Source organism: Eumetopias jubatus, unplaced genomic scaffold, assembly GCF_037043125.1.
Source record: "Eumetopias jubatus isolate StellerSeaLion01/CBP00866 unplaced genomic scaffold, mEumJub1_p1.0 scaffold_9, whole genome shotgun sequence".
Lineage (NCBI taxonomy): Eukaryota > Metazoa > Chordata > Mammalia > Carnivora > Otariidae > Eumetopias > Eumetopias jubatus.
This window is the reverse complement of record NW_028274815.1, coordinates 23,425,053-23,440,080: the sequence shown is the minus strand read 5'-3', so window position 1 is coordinate 23,440,080 and position 15,028 is coordinate 23,425,053. Positions and strand designations below refer to the sequence as shown.

Genomic DNA, 15,028 nt, shown 5'->3' with positions numbered 1-15,028 from the left:
CTCAGGGAGGCTAAATGACTTCTACCAGCTCACACAGACCGCACCGGCAAGGGGGTGGGGGAGCCCTCCACCAAGCAGTGAGCTGTGCTGGTGACCCAGGAAGGGGAGGGTCCAAGTCAGCCAGTATTTGTCCCCTGTACTGTTTGGACTGTAAGCAGGTCTTCTGGGCTTTATCTGTCATTGCATGCAGCACCTCCTTCCCATTCACACCCAAGGGCCTGTGGGATGCTGTGGTCACCTGCCAGCAAGCGCCCCACGGGACCACCTGGGGGTGCTGTGCTCTGAGGGTCACAGGATGTCAGCGTCCTTCCCTCAGTGTGGTGGTGGTCCCATGCCATAATCTGTGGAAGGTGACATGGAGGACCAGAGAATCTTCCTAGGGTAGCTAGACTAACCTCTGAATGCTTGTCTTAGAAGGGCCAAGGTGGACAGATCTCTGATATCATCATGTTTAATGTCTCAGGAAACTAAGACCCAGAGAGGTTCGCAAACTTGGCAGAGATCACTCAGCAAGTTACTAGAAAGTCCATAGTGCGGCATGATTTTTCCTTAACCTGGTCTGATATGCTTTCCTTGGGACCAAAGTCTTTTTGAAAGAAGGTTCTATAAAAGGCTTATTGTGTGTGTTGTTCTGTAGCCTGAGTTCCCAGTATATGGAAACATATTCTTCTGTCCTGTCTATAAGACCAGTTTTTTTTAGCTGCCCTAACTCATCAGTCAATCTCAGTTTATCATGAGGATGCCAAAGACTGGTATAGGATTAATGCTGTCACAACCTCTGGGTAGACATATCCTCTACTCTGATGACTGTACAAAACACATGAGAGATGATTTGGGAAGTCCCAAACCAACATTCTCTACATACTCCCCGTCCTGAGCTGACGACCCCAGGGAGACCCCACCACCCAGGACAGAGTCCATTCCAGACAGAGGCCAGTGCACCCTCCTGTCTCCCTCTCCTCAGGCCCACCCAGTATCCAACATCATACCCCCTGTGACCCAGGAGAGGGAAGAAGGCTCTAGGGAGCAGTCCTCATGGGAGAGGGCATATTCACAGCTGACTTGAGGTTTTGCCCCGGCTCACTTTATGACCTCAGATGAGGAATGCTTGGCTTGTAGATTGTGTTGTCCTCGGCTTCCTCAGGAGAAGAGTTAAGGCAGGCCCAGAGCCAGGAATGACAACCCGAAGAGGGTCCACTAGTGAAGGTGAACAAGTGCTCCCTCAGCAGCCCGAGCCCAGACTCCTCCTCCCACACTAATCTCCATGATCACGCCCAGCTCCAGCAACCCCAGCCAGAGCTTTAAAGGGGACCAGGGACCCTCAAAGCTAGACATGGGCATAGCAGTGATTAGTGAGCTCCGACAGGAAGGGAATCTCAGGGAGCTGTGTGGGGGCCTCATGCCCCCCCCCCCATTCAGAAAGGTCTCCTCCCAGAGATAACTGGGAGGTCCTGGTGTGAAGAAGAGAGCACTGTTCTCACTGAGATGCAAGAACATAGGAGGAGATGGTTGCCTAAGGCAAGAGAAAAGCACACAGCCTTCCCAGAGCCAAGCAAACTCCCCGCTGGGCCTCTTTCTTGGAGCCAGGCACATGAATTCACCAGCATGCTACCTCTTTCCATGCATGGCCTTGTATGTCTGAAGCTGGCTGACTCATCTTGCCCAAAATACCGCTTGCATTAGGCCACTCCCAACCCCCTCCAACCCCCTGCCCTGAAGAACCTTTAATAGCTTCCCACTGCCCACATAGCGAATACAAATTCCAGGCTTGCTACGTGACCTTGGGCAGGTCACTTAACCTAACCTGCCTAAGGGTTCAGTTTTTGTTAATGTTTAAAAAAAAAAAAAAAAAGATTGGGAATAATCCTTTTAGAGGTCTCTTTAAGCCAAAAGACACTAGGATAATCTCTATCATTTTTGGATTTCAAAATCCTCCCCCAACACCAACCCTGCCCTCCGCTCAGCGGACCTGCTCCCTGCACTAGGCATGCTGAGCCCCAACTCTCCCTCTGAGGGTGCTGCTCCCCGACTTGCATGCCCTCCCCACGCCTGTGTTTATCTGGATCCCACGCAGCCCTCAGAGCACATGAAACTTCTCCAACCCACGTTCACCTCTCCGTTTTCTAAAGCCTGTTGCCTTTATTACATCTACTTCACCTATTTTGGTACTGAATTCTTCTCCAGTGATTTTATGCAAATCAGTTCTCTCTCTCTCTCTCCAGAGGGTTCCTTCCTTTGGTCTATTATCTACCAGCCAGGCTCAGCTCAGCTCGGGTTCTTAGAAGGGTGCTCAGACACTTCACTGTCAGTAACAGAAATGCAACTTGATGAAAAGGATGATTGACAATTAAGTCCTAAAAATCTACAAGGTGCAGATGACAAGCCAGGAGAGTAGAACTCCTGAGCCCCCCAGAGAAAACCCCTTCACTGGGCGTGCTGCTCAGAGCAGGAATTTAGAGGGAAGTGAGTGGGTTTGGGGCAGGGCTGGGGATGGGGATGGAGGCATCTGCTGTAGAAGAGAGTCTGACACTGAGTTCTGGGGATGGCGGGGCCACCAACTAGATAAGGGACTCTAGCAAGTCCCCGCCCCTCTCTCTTCAGTAACTGGAAGAATCTGGGCTACCAGAAGTTCTTCAGGGTTGCTTTCTACTTTTATTTGGAGAGAGTATTTCTAGAAGGCTGGGCTGGCAACCTAGTACAGGGCTCTGTCCAGGAAGGAGTCTAGGCCTCTGTAAGACAAATGTTGACTAGCTTTACTTGTTCTAGTAAGGGAAGAGGTATTCCTTTCCTCACACGATGGGTTCACTCAGCTCCCACCTTTGGCTTTACAGCGGCAGGCCTGGCGTGGGTGTGTACCAAGGCAATGAGTTTTCATTCCCCAGCATGACAGTCTCCCGGGGAACTGCTGCCCCGTTCCAGGAAAACGGAATTCTAGCAAATATTGTGCTTTATTAGATAGGTGATTTCTTGCCAACTGCAGTTTTGAGGTAATGCTGTTTCAGTTTTATACACTCAAACTTTCAGAACAGGAACTTGTTTCCATGGGTGTTGGTGGTTGAGCCCCTTCAAAGCTTAAATAAGCCGAATTGTGATTCTTCCCTCCCTTGGGCTGGCCTGTGACATAGGGTGGTGGGGAGAAGCCCTGTCTTAGGACGCAGGCTCAAGACTGAAGTCTGGCTCTTGTACTTATAGCTAGATAACCTTGGGAAAGTTACTTAATTTCTGAGTCTCAGTCGTCTCATCTGTAAAATGAGGATAATATATCCCTCTTACAGGGAAGCTGTTAAATACGTACGGTGGTTAGTGTGGGTCTTGGCTGGCTCTTCTGGGGAAACTCACACTGTGAGTTTGGTTTGAAGTGACCCTCAAATGTCAGTTTTCCCAGTGCCAGACAGAATGACATTTATGCAGTTTCTGAAGACAGGCATCTTCATCCTAGGCCCGGAAGAGTCTAACAAATAACCTTTGGAGGAGTCTGAGTGGCACACAATAAAAAATAACTAAACACAGAAAGAAAGAAGGTATCCAGGATCAAGAATTAGCAGGAAAAAAAATAGAGCAGAAACAGATACAAGACTTTGGATATGAAATTATCAGACGAAAATTTTTTTTTTAAAGATTTTATTTATTTATTTATTAGAGAGCAAGCGAGAGAGAAACATCACGAGAGGGGAGAGGGTCAGAGGGAGAAGCAGGCTCCCCGCCAAGCCGAAGCCCCATGTGGGACTCAATCCCAGGACTCCGGGATCACGACCTGAGCCGAAGGCAGTCGCCCAACCAACTGAGCCACCCAGGCACCCAAATTATAAAACTACTATGTTTAAAAAAAAAAAAAAGAAAAGAAAAGAAAACTTGATATTTATGGGAACCTAAAATTATTTTTAAAAGTAACATTGTAAATTTGGTACAGAACTAAATGTAAATTAAATTTGAAAAATAAAGCCAATTTTCAAAATCTTCAATGACTGGGTTTAACAGCAAATTGGATACAACTGAGAGAATGGATAAATTAGGGCATGTGTCATAATAAATTTCTTAGAATGCAGTAGAGAAAGACGAAAAGATGGTATGGTTGGACGAGAGGCTAAGAGACATGGTTCATAAAGAAAACCAGACAAACATTTAATTGGCACTACAGAAGGAAAAGACAGAAATAATAGAGTAGAAGCAATATTTCAAGAGATACTGGCTGAGAAATTTTAAAATGTATAAAAGATAGCAAGCCATAGACTCAGATCTACTATAAATGCCAAGCAAGATTAATTCACGGAAATTAATGAAATAGGAAACATACAGTTTGGATGGTGGTATATTTTTCCAAAGATGGCCATGGCATTTCCTTCTATCCTGCATGCCCCTTGGCAATGTGGCTTTTGCCACTCTTCTCCCGCCACCCCCCAAGAGGTGAAGTCTATTTCCTTCCCCTTGTATCTAGGCTGGCCCTGAAACTTGCACTGACCAATAGAAGCAGCAGGAATGACTCTTGGGCCTAGGCATTAAGAGGCCCTGTGGCTTCAGGTTTTGCTCATCTGGGGCCCTGAGTCACAAGGTACAGAAGCCCACGCTGTCCTTATAGGAAGGCCATGTGGAGGAGCACAAGGACATCTCAGTACCAAGTCCCCAGACGTGTCATTTTAGATCCTCCATGTCAGTCCCATACAACACCATATAGAATAGGGACAAGATGTCCCAGCTGAGGTCTTCCCAAACTGCAGATCCACTGAACTGTGAGCAAATAAAACAGTTGTCATTCGTAAGATGTAAGGTAATTTGCTCTGCAGCAATAGACAAGGATGACATAGATGATCAATAAAGCCAAAAATTAGTTCTTTGAAAAAACTAACAAGGTAGACAAACCTCTGACAAGATGAATCAAAGAAAAAGGAAGAAGTCACAAATAGCCAGTATTGGAAACAAAAAGAGGGCATGACTGCTGAAGCTACAGACATCAAAGGAATAACAACAGAAATCCTATATAAAATCATGCAAAAAATTTGCAAATTTACTTGAAATGGACCCATTCCTAAACATATTTACAAGAAATAAAAGATATGAATTCTATGACCATTAAAAAAATTGAGTCACTGGAAAACAGTGTGGAGGTTCCCCAAAAAGTTGAAAATAGAGCCACCATATGATCCAGCAATTGCACTACTGGGTATTTACCACAAAGATACAAATGTAGGGATCCGAAGGGGTACGTGCACCCCAATGTTTATAGCAGCAATGTCCACAATAGCCAAACTGTGGAAAGAGCCAAGATGTCCATCGACAGATGAACGGATAAAGAAGAGGTGGTATATATACACAATGGAATATGATGCAGCCATCAAAAGGAATGAGATCTTGCCATTTGCAACGACGTGGATGGAACTGGAGGGTGTTATGCCGAGTGAAATAAGTCAATCAGAGAAAGACATGGATCATATGACCTCACTGATATGAGGAATTCTTAATCTCAGGAAACAAACTGAGGGTTGCTGGAGTGGTGGGGGGTGGGAAGGATGGGGTGGCTGGGTGATAGACATTGGGGAGGGTATGTGCTATGGTGAGCGCCGTGAATTGTGCAAGACTGTTGAATCACAGATCTGTACCTCTGAAACAAATAATGCAATATATGTTAAGAAAAAAAAAAAGAAGAAGATAGCTGGAGGGGAAGAATGAAGGGGAGTAAGTCAGAGGGGGAGACGAACCATGAGAGACGATGGACTCTGAAAAACAAACTGTGGGTTCTAGAGGGGAGGGGGTGGGGGGATGGGTTAGCCTGGTGATGGGTATTAAAGAGGGCAAGTTCTGCGTAGAGCACTGGGTGTTATGCACAAACAATGAATCATGGAACACTACATCAAAAACTAATGATGTAATGTATGGTGATTTACATAACAATAAAAAATTATTTAAAAAAATAAAAGAAAAAAAACTAATGATGTAATGTATGGTGATTAACATAACAATAAAAAATTAAAAAAAAAAGAATTCCTCACATCAGTGAGGTCATGTGATTAAAAAAAATTGAGTCACTAGTCAAAAATCTAGCAAAAAATAATATTCCAGGCCCAGATGGCTTTATTGGTGAGTTTTATTTTTAGATGTTTAGATATTCCACCTAACTGGTGTTATTATTATTCTTTTTTTTAAGTAAACTCTACCCTCAACATGGGGTCAAACTCACAACCTTAATATCAAGTCACATGTTCCACCAACTGAGCCACCCAGGCACCCCTCGTTCTATTCATATTAAAAACTATTCAAGACAGAAAAATAGGAACACTTCCAAATTCCTTTTATGAGAATGTATAACGTTGGTATCAAAGTTAACAAGGGCAGAGGGGAAAAAGAAAATGCAGTTCAATTTCATTCATGAACACATAAGAAAAAAATCCTACACGAGTGTTAGCACACTAAATCAGCAGTACACTTGACCCGTGAGCAAAGTGGGGCTTGGGACATGGACCCTTCCCATAGACAGAAATCCATGTATAATTTTTGATTCCCCCCTAAATTTACTACTAGTAGCCTACTGTTGACCAGAAGCCTTACCAATAACAGTCAAGTAACATATTTTATATGTATTCTAATCTGTATTTTTATAATAAAGTAAGCTAGAGAAAAGAAAATGTTAAGGGGCGCCTGGGTGGCTCAGTTGGTTAAGTGTCTGCCTTCAGCTCAGGTCATGATCCTGGGGTCGTGGGATCAAGTCCTGCATCGGGCTCCTTGCTCAGCGGGGAGCGTGTTTCTCCCTCTCCCTCTGCCCCATCCCGCTTGTGCTTGCTTTCTCTCTCTCTCTGTGTCAAATAAATAAAATAAAATCTTAAAAAAAATAATTTAAAAAAATGTTAAGGAAGAGAAAATAAGTTTAAAGTACTGTACTGTGTTTATCAATACCATAAGTTAACATCATCTGTTTACAAGATGAATCATCTGGCAGTACCTAGATACAAAACACTGCAGATGGTGTATGTTTTTACAAATAACAGACATCAAGAATGAAAAGATAATGTATGGTCTGTAAGTTTTGATAACTTTTTATAATAGATTTATATATATTTTAATGGTAGTAAATAATAAAATAGACTAGTCTCTACATATAATTAATGCATTCGTGACATTTCTAACTTTTTTTTAATGGTTTTGATATTTCTAGGCTGTGTGGTTTGTCAGTGAGTTTTTTTCAAATTGTCACACATCTCCAAAAATTTTTCCAAAAGTTTATAGAAAGAAATTTTATATAAGTGGACCCACATGGTTCAAATTCATGTTGTTCTAGGGTCAATGGTATATAAAGAAAAAATACACCATGACCAACTTGATTTTATTCCAGGAAAGCAAGGATGGCTCAATATTAGCAAATCTAGGGGCGCCTGGGTGGCTCAGTCGTTAAGCGTCTGCCTTCGGCTCAGGTCATGGTCCCAGGGTCCTGGGATGGAGCCCCGCATCGGGCTCCCTGCTCAGCGGGAAGCCTGCTTCGCCCTCCCCCACTCCCCCTGCTTGTGTACCCCCTCTCACTGTGTCTCTCTCTGTCAAATAAATAAAATCTTAAAAAAATATATTAGCAAATCTATTAATATAATTCAAAATAACAATAACTCTAAGGGGGAAATATGATTATTTCCATAAATATTGAAAAGACTTTCAACAAACTTTAACATTCTTTCCTGATAAAAAGAAATACACTGAAGAAAACAGAAATTTATGGATACTTCATTAATGTGAACACACACAAACACATATATGTATTGTATGTCTTTATGCATGTATGTATGATTCCCAAAGGCCACCATCCAACAGAATAGGGAAACATTTTCCTCCTGCTAAGGTCAGGAACAAGGTGAGAATCCCCACTACCACCATTGCTACTTAACACCGTATTGAAATATTAGCCAATGCAATCAGGAAAAAATAAATAAAGGCAGAAGAATTAGAAGAGAAGGAAAACTGTCTCTATTGTTGATGATATGGGTGTACACTTGCTCTAGAGAATTAATGATAAAGCTAATTCAACAGTATAATAATTTAGCAAGATACAAAGTATAAAATTAATATACAAAAAGTAAAAGCCTTTGTATATATCAACATATGAGCTGGCCCAGTTAGAAGTATAGTGGAAGATTAAAAAAAAAAACATAATAATAAAAATATTTAAGTACTTCTGAATAAGCTTAGTTCCATTTTACAAATTTAAGGCAATTTCAATAAAAATGCCAATGGATTTTTTTTCTAAAGCTAGGCAAACTGAATCTTGAGTTCATTTGGAAAAATAAACATGCAAAAATAGCTATTAAAAACCCTGAAGGGGCGCCTGGGTGGCTCAGTCAGTTAAGCGGCTGCCTTCGGCTCAAGTCATGATCCCAGGGTCCTAGGATGGAGCCCCACATCGGGCTCCCTGCTCCGCGGGGAGCCTGCTTCTCCCTCTCCCACTCCCCCTGCTTGTGTTCCTGCTCTTGCTATCTCTCTCTCTGTCAAATAAATAAAATATTAAAAAAAAAAAAAAAAAAAAAAAAAACAACCCTGAAGATCAGGGTGCCTGGGTGGCTCAGATGGTTAAGCGTCTGCCTTTGGCTCAGGTCATGATCCCAGGGTTCTGGGATCAAGCCCTGAATTGGGCTCCCTGCTTGGCAGGGAGCCTGCTTCTCCCTCACCCTCTACTGTTCCCCCAGCTTGTGCTCTCTTGCTCTGTCAAATAAATAAATAAAATCTTAAAAAAAAAAAACCCTGCAGAAAAGAGCAATGAAGGTAAATGAAGTAGATTGCAAAATGGCCACCAATTCCTCCTATCCTTGAAGGCATGTCACTTTGCAATGTAACCTTGCTGTTGTTTCCAGCAAGAGGAGAAGTCTATTTCTCCCCTGCTTAAATCTGGGATTGGCCATATGAATTGCTTTGACCAACGGGACATTATCAAATAGTACTTTATGTATTTATTGTATTTAAGTATTTATTGAGAGAGAGCGCGAGCATGCTTGCTTACAAGCAAGCAAGGGTGAGGTGGGGCAGAGAGAGAGAAGGAAGGAGAATCTTAAGCAGGCTCCACGCTCATCGCAGAGCCCCACACTGGGCTCAATCTCGGGATCCTGAGCTCATGACCTGAGCTGAAATCAAGGGTGGGAAGGTTAACTGAGCCACCCAGGCGCCCCATAATGGGACATTATCAAACATGTTGCAAGCAGAGTCTTGAAAAGTGCTAGCTCACTGGGACTTAACCCTTTTTCATTGCTTTTCTGGAACCTGAGACCACATGGTCTTTAAAAATATGAAAAGAAGGACGCCTGGGTGGCTCAGTCAGTTAAGCGTCTGCCTTCGGCTCAGGTCATGATCTCAGGGTCCTGGGATTGAGTCCCACCTCAGGCTCCTTGCTCAGTGGGGAGCCTGCTTCTCCCTCTGCCTGTCGCTCCCCCTGCTTGTGATCTCTCTCTCTCTCTCTGACAAATAAATAAAATCTTTTAAAAAATAAAATAAATAAAAATATTAAAAGATACTCAGCTTTCTTTTTTAACCAGAGAAATTAAAATTAAAATACCATTTTCACATGTGACCTTAGCAAAATCCTATAGCTTGACTATATACTCCATTGTCAAACTATTGGGGAAGAAGGCATTTTCACATATATTGCTGATGTGAATGTAAAAATGGTACAATCCTTATGGAGGGAAATTTGACAATATCTAACAAAACTGTGTATTTACCCTTTGACCAAGAAATCCCAGTTCTGGGAACTTATCCTAAGCTATACCTCCAACAACATGAAAAAGACATATGCACATGATTGTTTATGACAACACTACTTATAATAACAAAATATTGGAAACAACCTAATGCCTACATTAGGAGACTCATTGAATATATGGTAATAATGGAATATTCTACAGTTGGAAAAAAATGAAAAAGATCTGAATGGATACAATATAATTTCAGAATATATTAAGTGAAGAAAATTAAGGTTATCATTTGTGCAAGAATGAAGAAAAAATAAAGTTTATTTGCATAAAGAAATATAGAAAGGATATAAAAATAATGAAATTGGTTACTTACAGGAATAGGTGGAAATGGGCTAGAAGGAAGGGCTAGAGAAGGGGATGCGACTTCTCCAAGTGTATTTTTTCACATTAACATGGTTCAAAAGTCAGAACTATGTTTTATATAGTCAAAAAACAAAGTAAAATCAACAAAAATGGGAGAAACCCTACTGAATATAAACAGAGACAAACTTAACTATATGTCAAATATATAGCATAACCATACAGAGAGAACAAAAGAAAAAGAATTAATCCAAGCAATTTTGAACAAAGTATTTAGATTATACACCCTGAGTGGGATATATTCTAAGGACAAAAGAATGGCAAAGGAATTGTGGTGGTGCTATTGTTAGAGCAATTAGAGCAATTCTTTTTTTTTTAAGTAGGCTCCATGCCCAATGTGGAGCCCAACTGGGGCTTGAACTTATCATGATCCTGAGAGTAAGATCTGGGCTGAAGTTAAGAGTTGGACACCCAACTAACTAAGCCACCCAGGTGCCCTTATTGTTAGAGTGATTCTGATGTTATGTTGTATGTATCACAGGACTCAGTAAATGAATAGATTTATTGATGTTTTTGTAACCTTGGTTTTCACTGAGTGGGAAGGTCAAAACCAATCTGAAATGGGGAAGGAGATGAAAGTCCAACTCTAACTGAAGTTAGAGATAATCTGTATACATTTATTTTTTTCCTTTTTTAAAAATTTAAATTCAATTAACATATAATGTATTATTGGTTTCAGAGGTAGAGATCAATGACTCATCAGTCTTATATAATACCCAGTGCCCATGACATCACATGCCCTCCCCAGTGTCCATCACCAGGTTACCCCATCCCCCCACCCACCTACCCTCCAGCAACCCTCAGTTTGTTTCCTATGATTAAGAGTCTCTTATGGTTTGTCTCCCTCTCTGGTTTCATCTTGTTTTATTTTTTCCTCTTTTCCCCTATGATCTGCTGTTTTGTTTCTCAAATTCCACATATCAGTGAGATCATACGATAATTGTCTTTCTTTGATTGACTTATTTTGCTTAGCCTAATACCCTCTAGTTCCATTGATGTCATTGCAAATGACAAGATTTCATTTTTTTTGATGGCTGAGTAGTATTCCATTGTGTGTGTGTGTGTGTGTGTGTGTGTGTGTGTGTGTGTGTGTAGACATATACACATGCAGATATATAGATAGATAGTTAGATAGAGAGATAGATATAACATCTTCTTTATCCATTCATCTGTCGATGGACATCTGGGCTCTTTCCATAGTTTGGCTATTGTGGACATTGCTGCTATAAACATTGGGGTGCAGGTGCCCCTTCGGATCCCTACATTTGTATCTTTGGAGTATACAGTTATTTTTAACAGAGAAAACTGTACTTCCTAGCTATGTCCACTGAGTAAGCTTGGACGTAATGACACTCCAGCGGCAATGAACACCCCTACCACCTAGATCTTGGTTTCTAAATAAAATCCCCCAACAATTGGAACCTTGAAGAAATGGCTAATTGCATGGCTGAAAAAGGAAAAATATAAGATTCGTTGGAATAGCTTGTTTCATAAAGCTAAAAGGTACTTAAAAAAACAGACGGGGAAACAGGAGGCCATGTGAAGGGGTCTTGCTGGCCAAATCCATAATTACTTGAGCATCAAAATGAATAATGACTTGAATGGATTATAATACCCCGATTAATAAAAGAATCCATAAGCCCATTTTATATTAAAAAGATAAAAAGAGTGGGATAGAGACAAGAATTTTTTTTAATGGGGAAGTGCCAGCTAACGATACTAGAAGGAATGAGATCTATATATATATTTTTTAAGATTTTATTTATTTGACAGAGAGAGACACAGCGAGAGAGGGAGCACAAGCAGGGGGAGGGGGAGAGGGAGAAGCAGGCTCCCCGCGGAGCAGGGAGCCCGATGCGGGGCTCGATCCCAGGACCCCGGGATCCTGACCTGAGCCGAAGGCAGACGCTTAACGACTGAGCCCCCCAGGCGCCCATGAGAGATATTTTTAAATCACCATTTTACAGCCACCCTGGTAATAATCAATTCAGGCAAGAATCATCAGTGGCTGGGAAAACCACAGAGTATAAGAATAGTCACATAGTATCACAATATCTCCTTACAAATAACTTATAAATCACGTGGGGGAAGGCACCTTTACAAGGGAGAAATGAGGCAGACACACTTTAACCAAACTGCCAAACTTAATGTCACCCAAGTAGGGCATTTACCAACATCACCTGCATCCCCCAGTGGAATAAATCAAGGACACAACATGACCTATTTTGTATTTCTGCCCAAAGAGTTTAATCTGATTCCAGCTATAAAGAAATAATCTGGACAAATCCAAATTGAAGTGCACATACACAAAAAGCCAGCCTAAAGTTTTCAGTGACACAAAAGAACAAACAAACCAAAGGCTAAAGAACTGTTCTAGATTAAAAGAGGTGGAAAAGGCAGCGCAAGTAAATGCAATGTGTGATCTTCAGTAAAGCTAATAATTAATGACTGAAAACATGAACAAAATAATAAAAAGTCAATTAACTTATCACCTTAACAAATTTAAAGGAGTCAGTCACAGAATCATCTCAATAAGTGCAGAAAAAGTATTAGATAAAATCAATATCCACTCATGATTTTTTAAAAACCTCTTAACAAATTAGTAATAAAATAGATCTTCTTAGTCTCATAAAAAGTATCTACAGAAAAGCCTAGAGCAGACACTATACGTACTGACAAACCATTAAACACTTTCTTTTTGGACTTGGGAATAAGCATCGCTTCCATGAAAAATTGTAGTGGAGCCGGCACAGGAAGGCAAAAGAAAGAAAAAGTATATAGATTGAAAAGAGAGCAACAAAACTGTCCTTATTGGCAGGACTGAGTATAGAGAAAATCCAAAAGAATATACAGATAACTTATTAAAATTATAAGAATTTAATTGGGTTCAAAATTAATATATAAAAATCAATTCTGTATACCAATAAACATTTTCAAAATAAAAATTTAAAAATCTACCTATCATACAACAAAGTATCATATGCCTAAGAATAAATTAAACCAAATGTTTGCAAGACCTCACCAAAGAAACCATAAAACTTTGAGAAGCATTAAAGAAGGTAGATCTAAACACGTTCTTGGTTTGGAAGGCTCAGTATTGTAAAGATGTATGCTTTCCCCAACTTGATTCATAGAATTCAAAGCAATTTCAATCAAAATCCCAACAGGTTTTTTTGGGGGTAGAAAGTGACAGAAAGTAAAATTTATATGGAAGTTCAAAGTCATTTCTTAAGAAGAAAAAACAAGAAAGACCTGTTTTCCCAAATAATAGAACTTACTATAAAGCTGTAGAATTAAGACAACGTGCTATTGGCACAGGGGTGGACAAATGGGCGAATAAAGCCAAGTTTTGAAACAGATACAAGCACATCCAAGCCCTTTATATAGAAACAGATGGGGCTCTTCCCCGCAGTAAGGAAACAATGGACTTCTCCATAAATGGTGCTGGGACAACTACATATTTTCATTGGAAAAAAACTGCTAAAACTGGGTTCCTTTCTTCTACTAGTCACAAATACCAACCCCAGATGTACTAAAGACCCAAATGAGAAAAGCAAATTTATGAAGTTTTAGAAGGAAATATAGGATAATATCGTTATGACTGTAAGGTAGGAAAGGAGTTCTTAAATAAGACACAAAGGGTACAAGCCATGAAGGAAAAGATAAAAAGCTTTTAGTAAAAGGTGAAAGATTTATGTGGTCTGAAGAGAAACCAGAGTAGAAGATTAAAAACTTTAGAAATAAAGAGATTGAATACCAAACAGACCAACCACCACCTCTACAGCCATCAGCCTGGAACAGTGATTCCAGCTTCCCTACTTTTTGTTCCCGCTTCCAACTCAGGACCAGGGAAAGCCAAATATGTTCCCCAAATGAATCACATAAGATGCCTGGCTTGGGCTTCCCCATGGCAACAGCCTCCCATCAGAACACACTTGAGGTCTTCCCCTTTTCACTATAAGCTTTCCCAATCCCCTGCCTTGAAGTCTCCCCCAAACTTGACTAATGGTGGCTGACTCCCCTGCTTCAGCAATCTCTAAATCACCTCCATTTGTTCTCATTTGGGTCATCCTCATTTACCTCCCCCAAATTCAGAATTTTGCTCATCTAAAGTCTCCATAAAGAGAGCAGAAAGACAAGTTTCAGAATATATTTGCTGTACACATCGCCCACAAAGAGCAAGCGCACAGCCCAGTATGAAAAACCCCTAAAAATCAATGGGAAGAAAGAAAAACCCATAGAAAAATAGAGATGAAATCAAGGTCCAGGGAGATAGAACTTGCCCAAGGCCACACAGCACAGAGAACTAGAACCCAGGTCTTTGTGGCTCCCTGCACCGATGGCTTTTTTCTGCACCACACAGCTATTGCCCGTCTGCTCTCCTCACCCAGCCCCAGACCTGCCTCTTGCCCTACAGCCGTGGGCACTTGAACCTCAGCATTCCAGCCTGCTTACATCTAACCTGTGCATTCTGTGCTCATGAGAAAGAGCTATTCCTCTCTCAAGCTCTGTGCCTAAGCAACACAGGACACCAGCAGGCTGACCCACGGGTTGCCCTCTGAGCCAAAGGTAGACTTACCTCGCCCCAGAAGCAATAGCAGCCCCAGGAAGAAGATGCATGGCTGCAGGTCCATGCCAGAATCCTCCCGGTGGCCCAGCCCTGGACGAATCACTTGCGCAGATGGAGGCTGGCGCTTGTCTTCGTGCCTTTATACTCCTCTGCGGTCTGATAGCGCGCCTGTTATAAATTTTACTATGTTCACCTTTGAAAGGGGGCAGTGGCTGGCTGTAAATGATAAATATTAACATTTAGGCAGAAGATTTCTCAAAGTAGATAGGTCAAAGATTGGTAGCATGTTCTAGATAAAGGCGCCAAAAGACTAGGACCACATAGCCCTCTTCGTATGGCCTCCTAGGATCGTGGACATCCAAAAATCGCCAGTATCGGGGCT

General features: G+C 41.4%; 1 protein-coding gene across 6 annotated transcripts in view; it reads right to left on the bottom strand.

The window, feature by feature from the left end:
- Positions 1-14,814, bottom strand: part of PLB1 (phospholipase B1) — a 125,822-nt gene extending 111,008 nt beyond the window's left edge. For 2 of the 6 annotated variants that reach the window (XR_015768917.1, XM_088026379.1), the window contains exon 1: positions 14,656-14,806. Coding sequence is in view for 5 of the 6 variants with exons in the window: in XM_088026379.1 (XP_087882505.1) it covers positions 14,656-14,710 (55 nt within the window). In the remaining variant the exon portion in view is untranslated. Of the gene's footprint in view, positions 1-14,655 lie in introns of all 6 variants that reach the window. The other 4 variants (XM_088026380.1, XM_088026378.1, XM_088026377.1 and 1 more) reach the window with 4 other exon arrangements.
- Between the last annotated feature and the right edge of the window lie 214 nt (positions 14,815-15,028).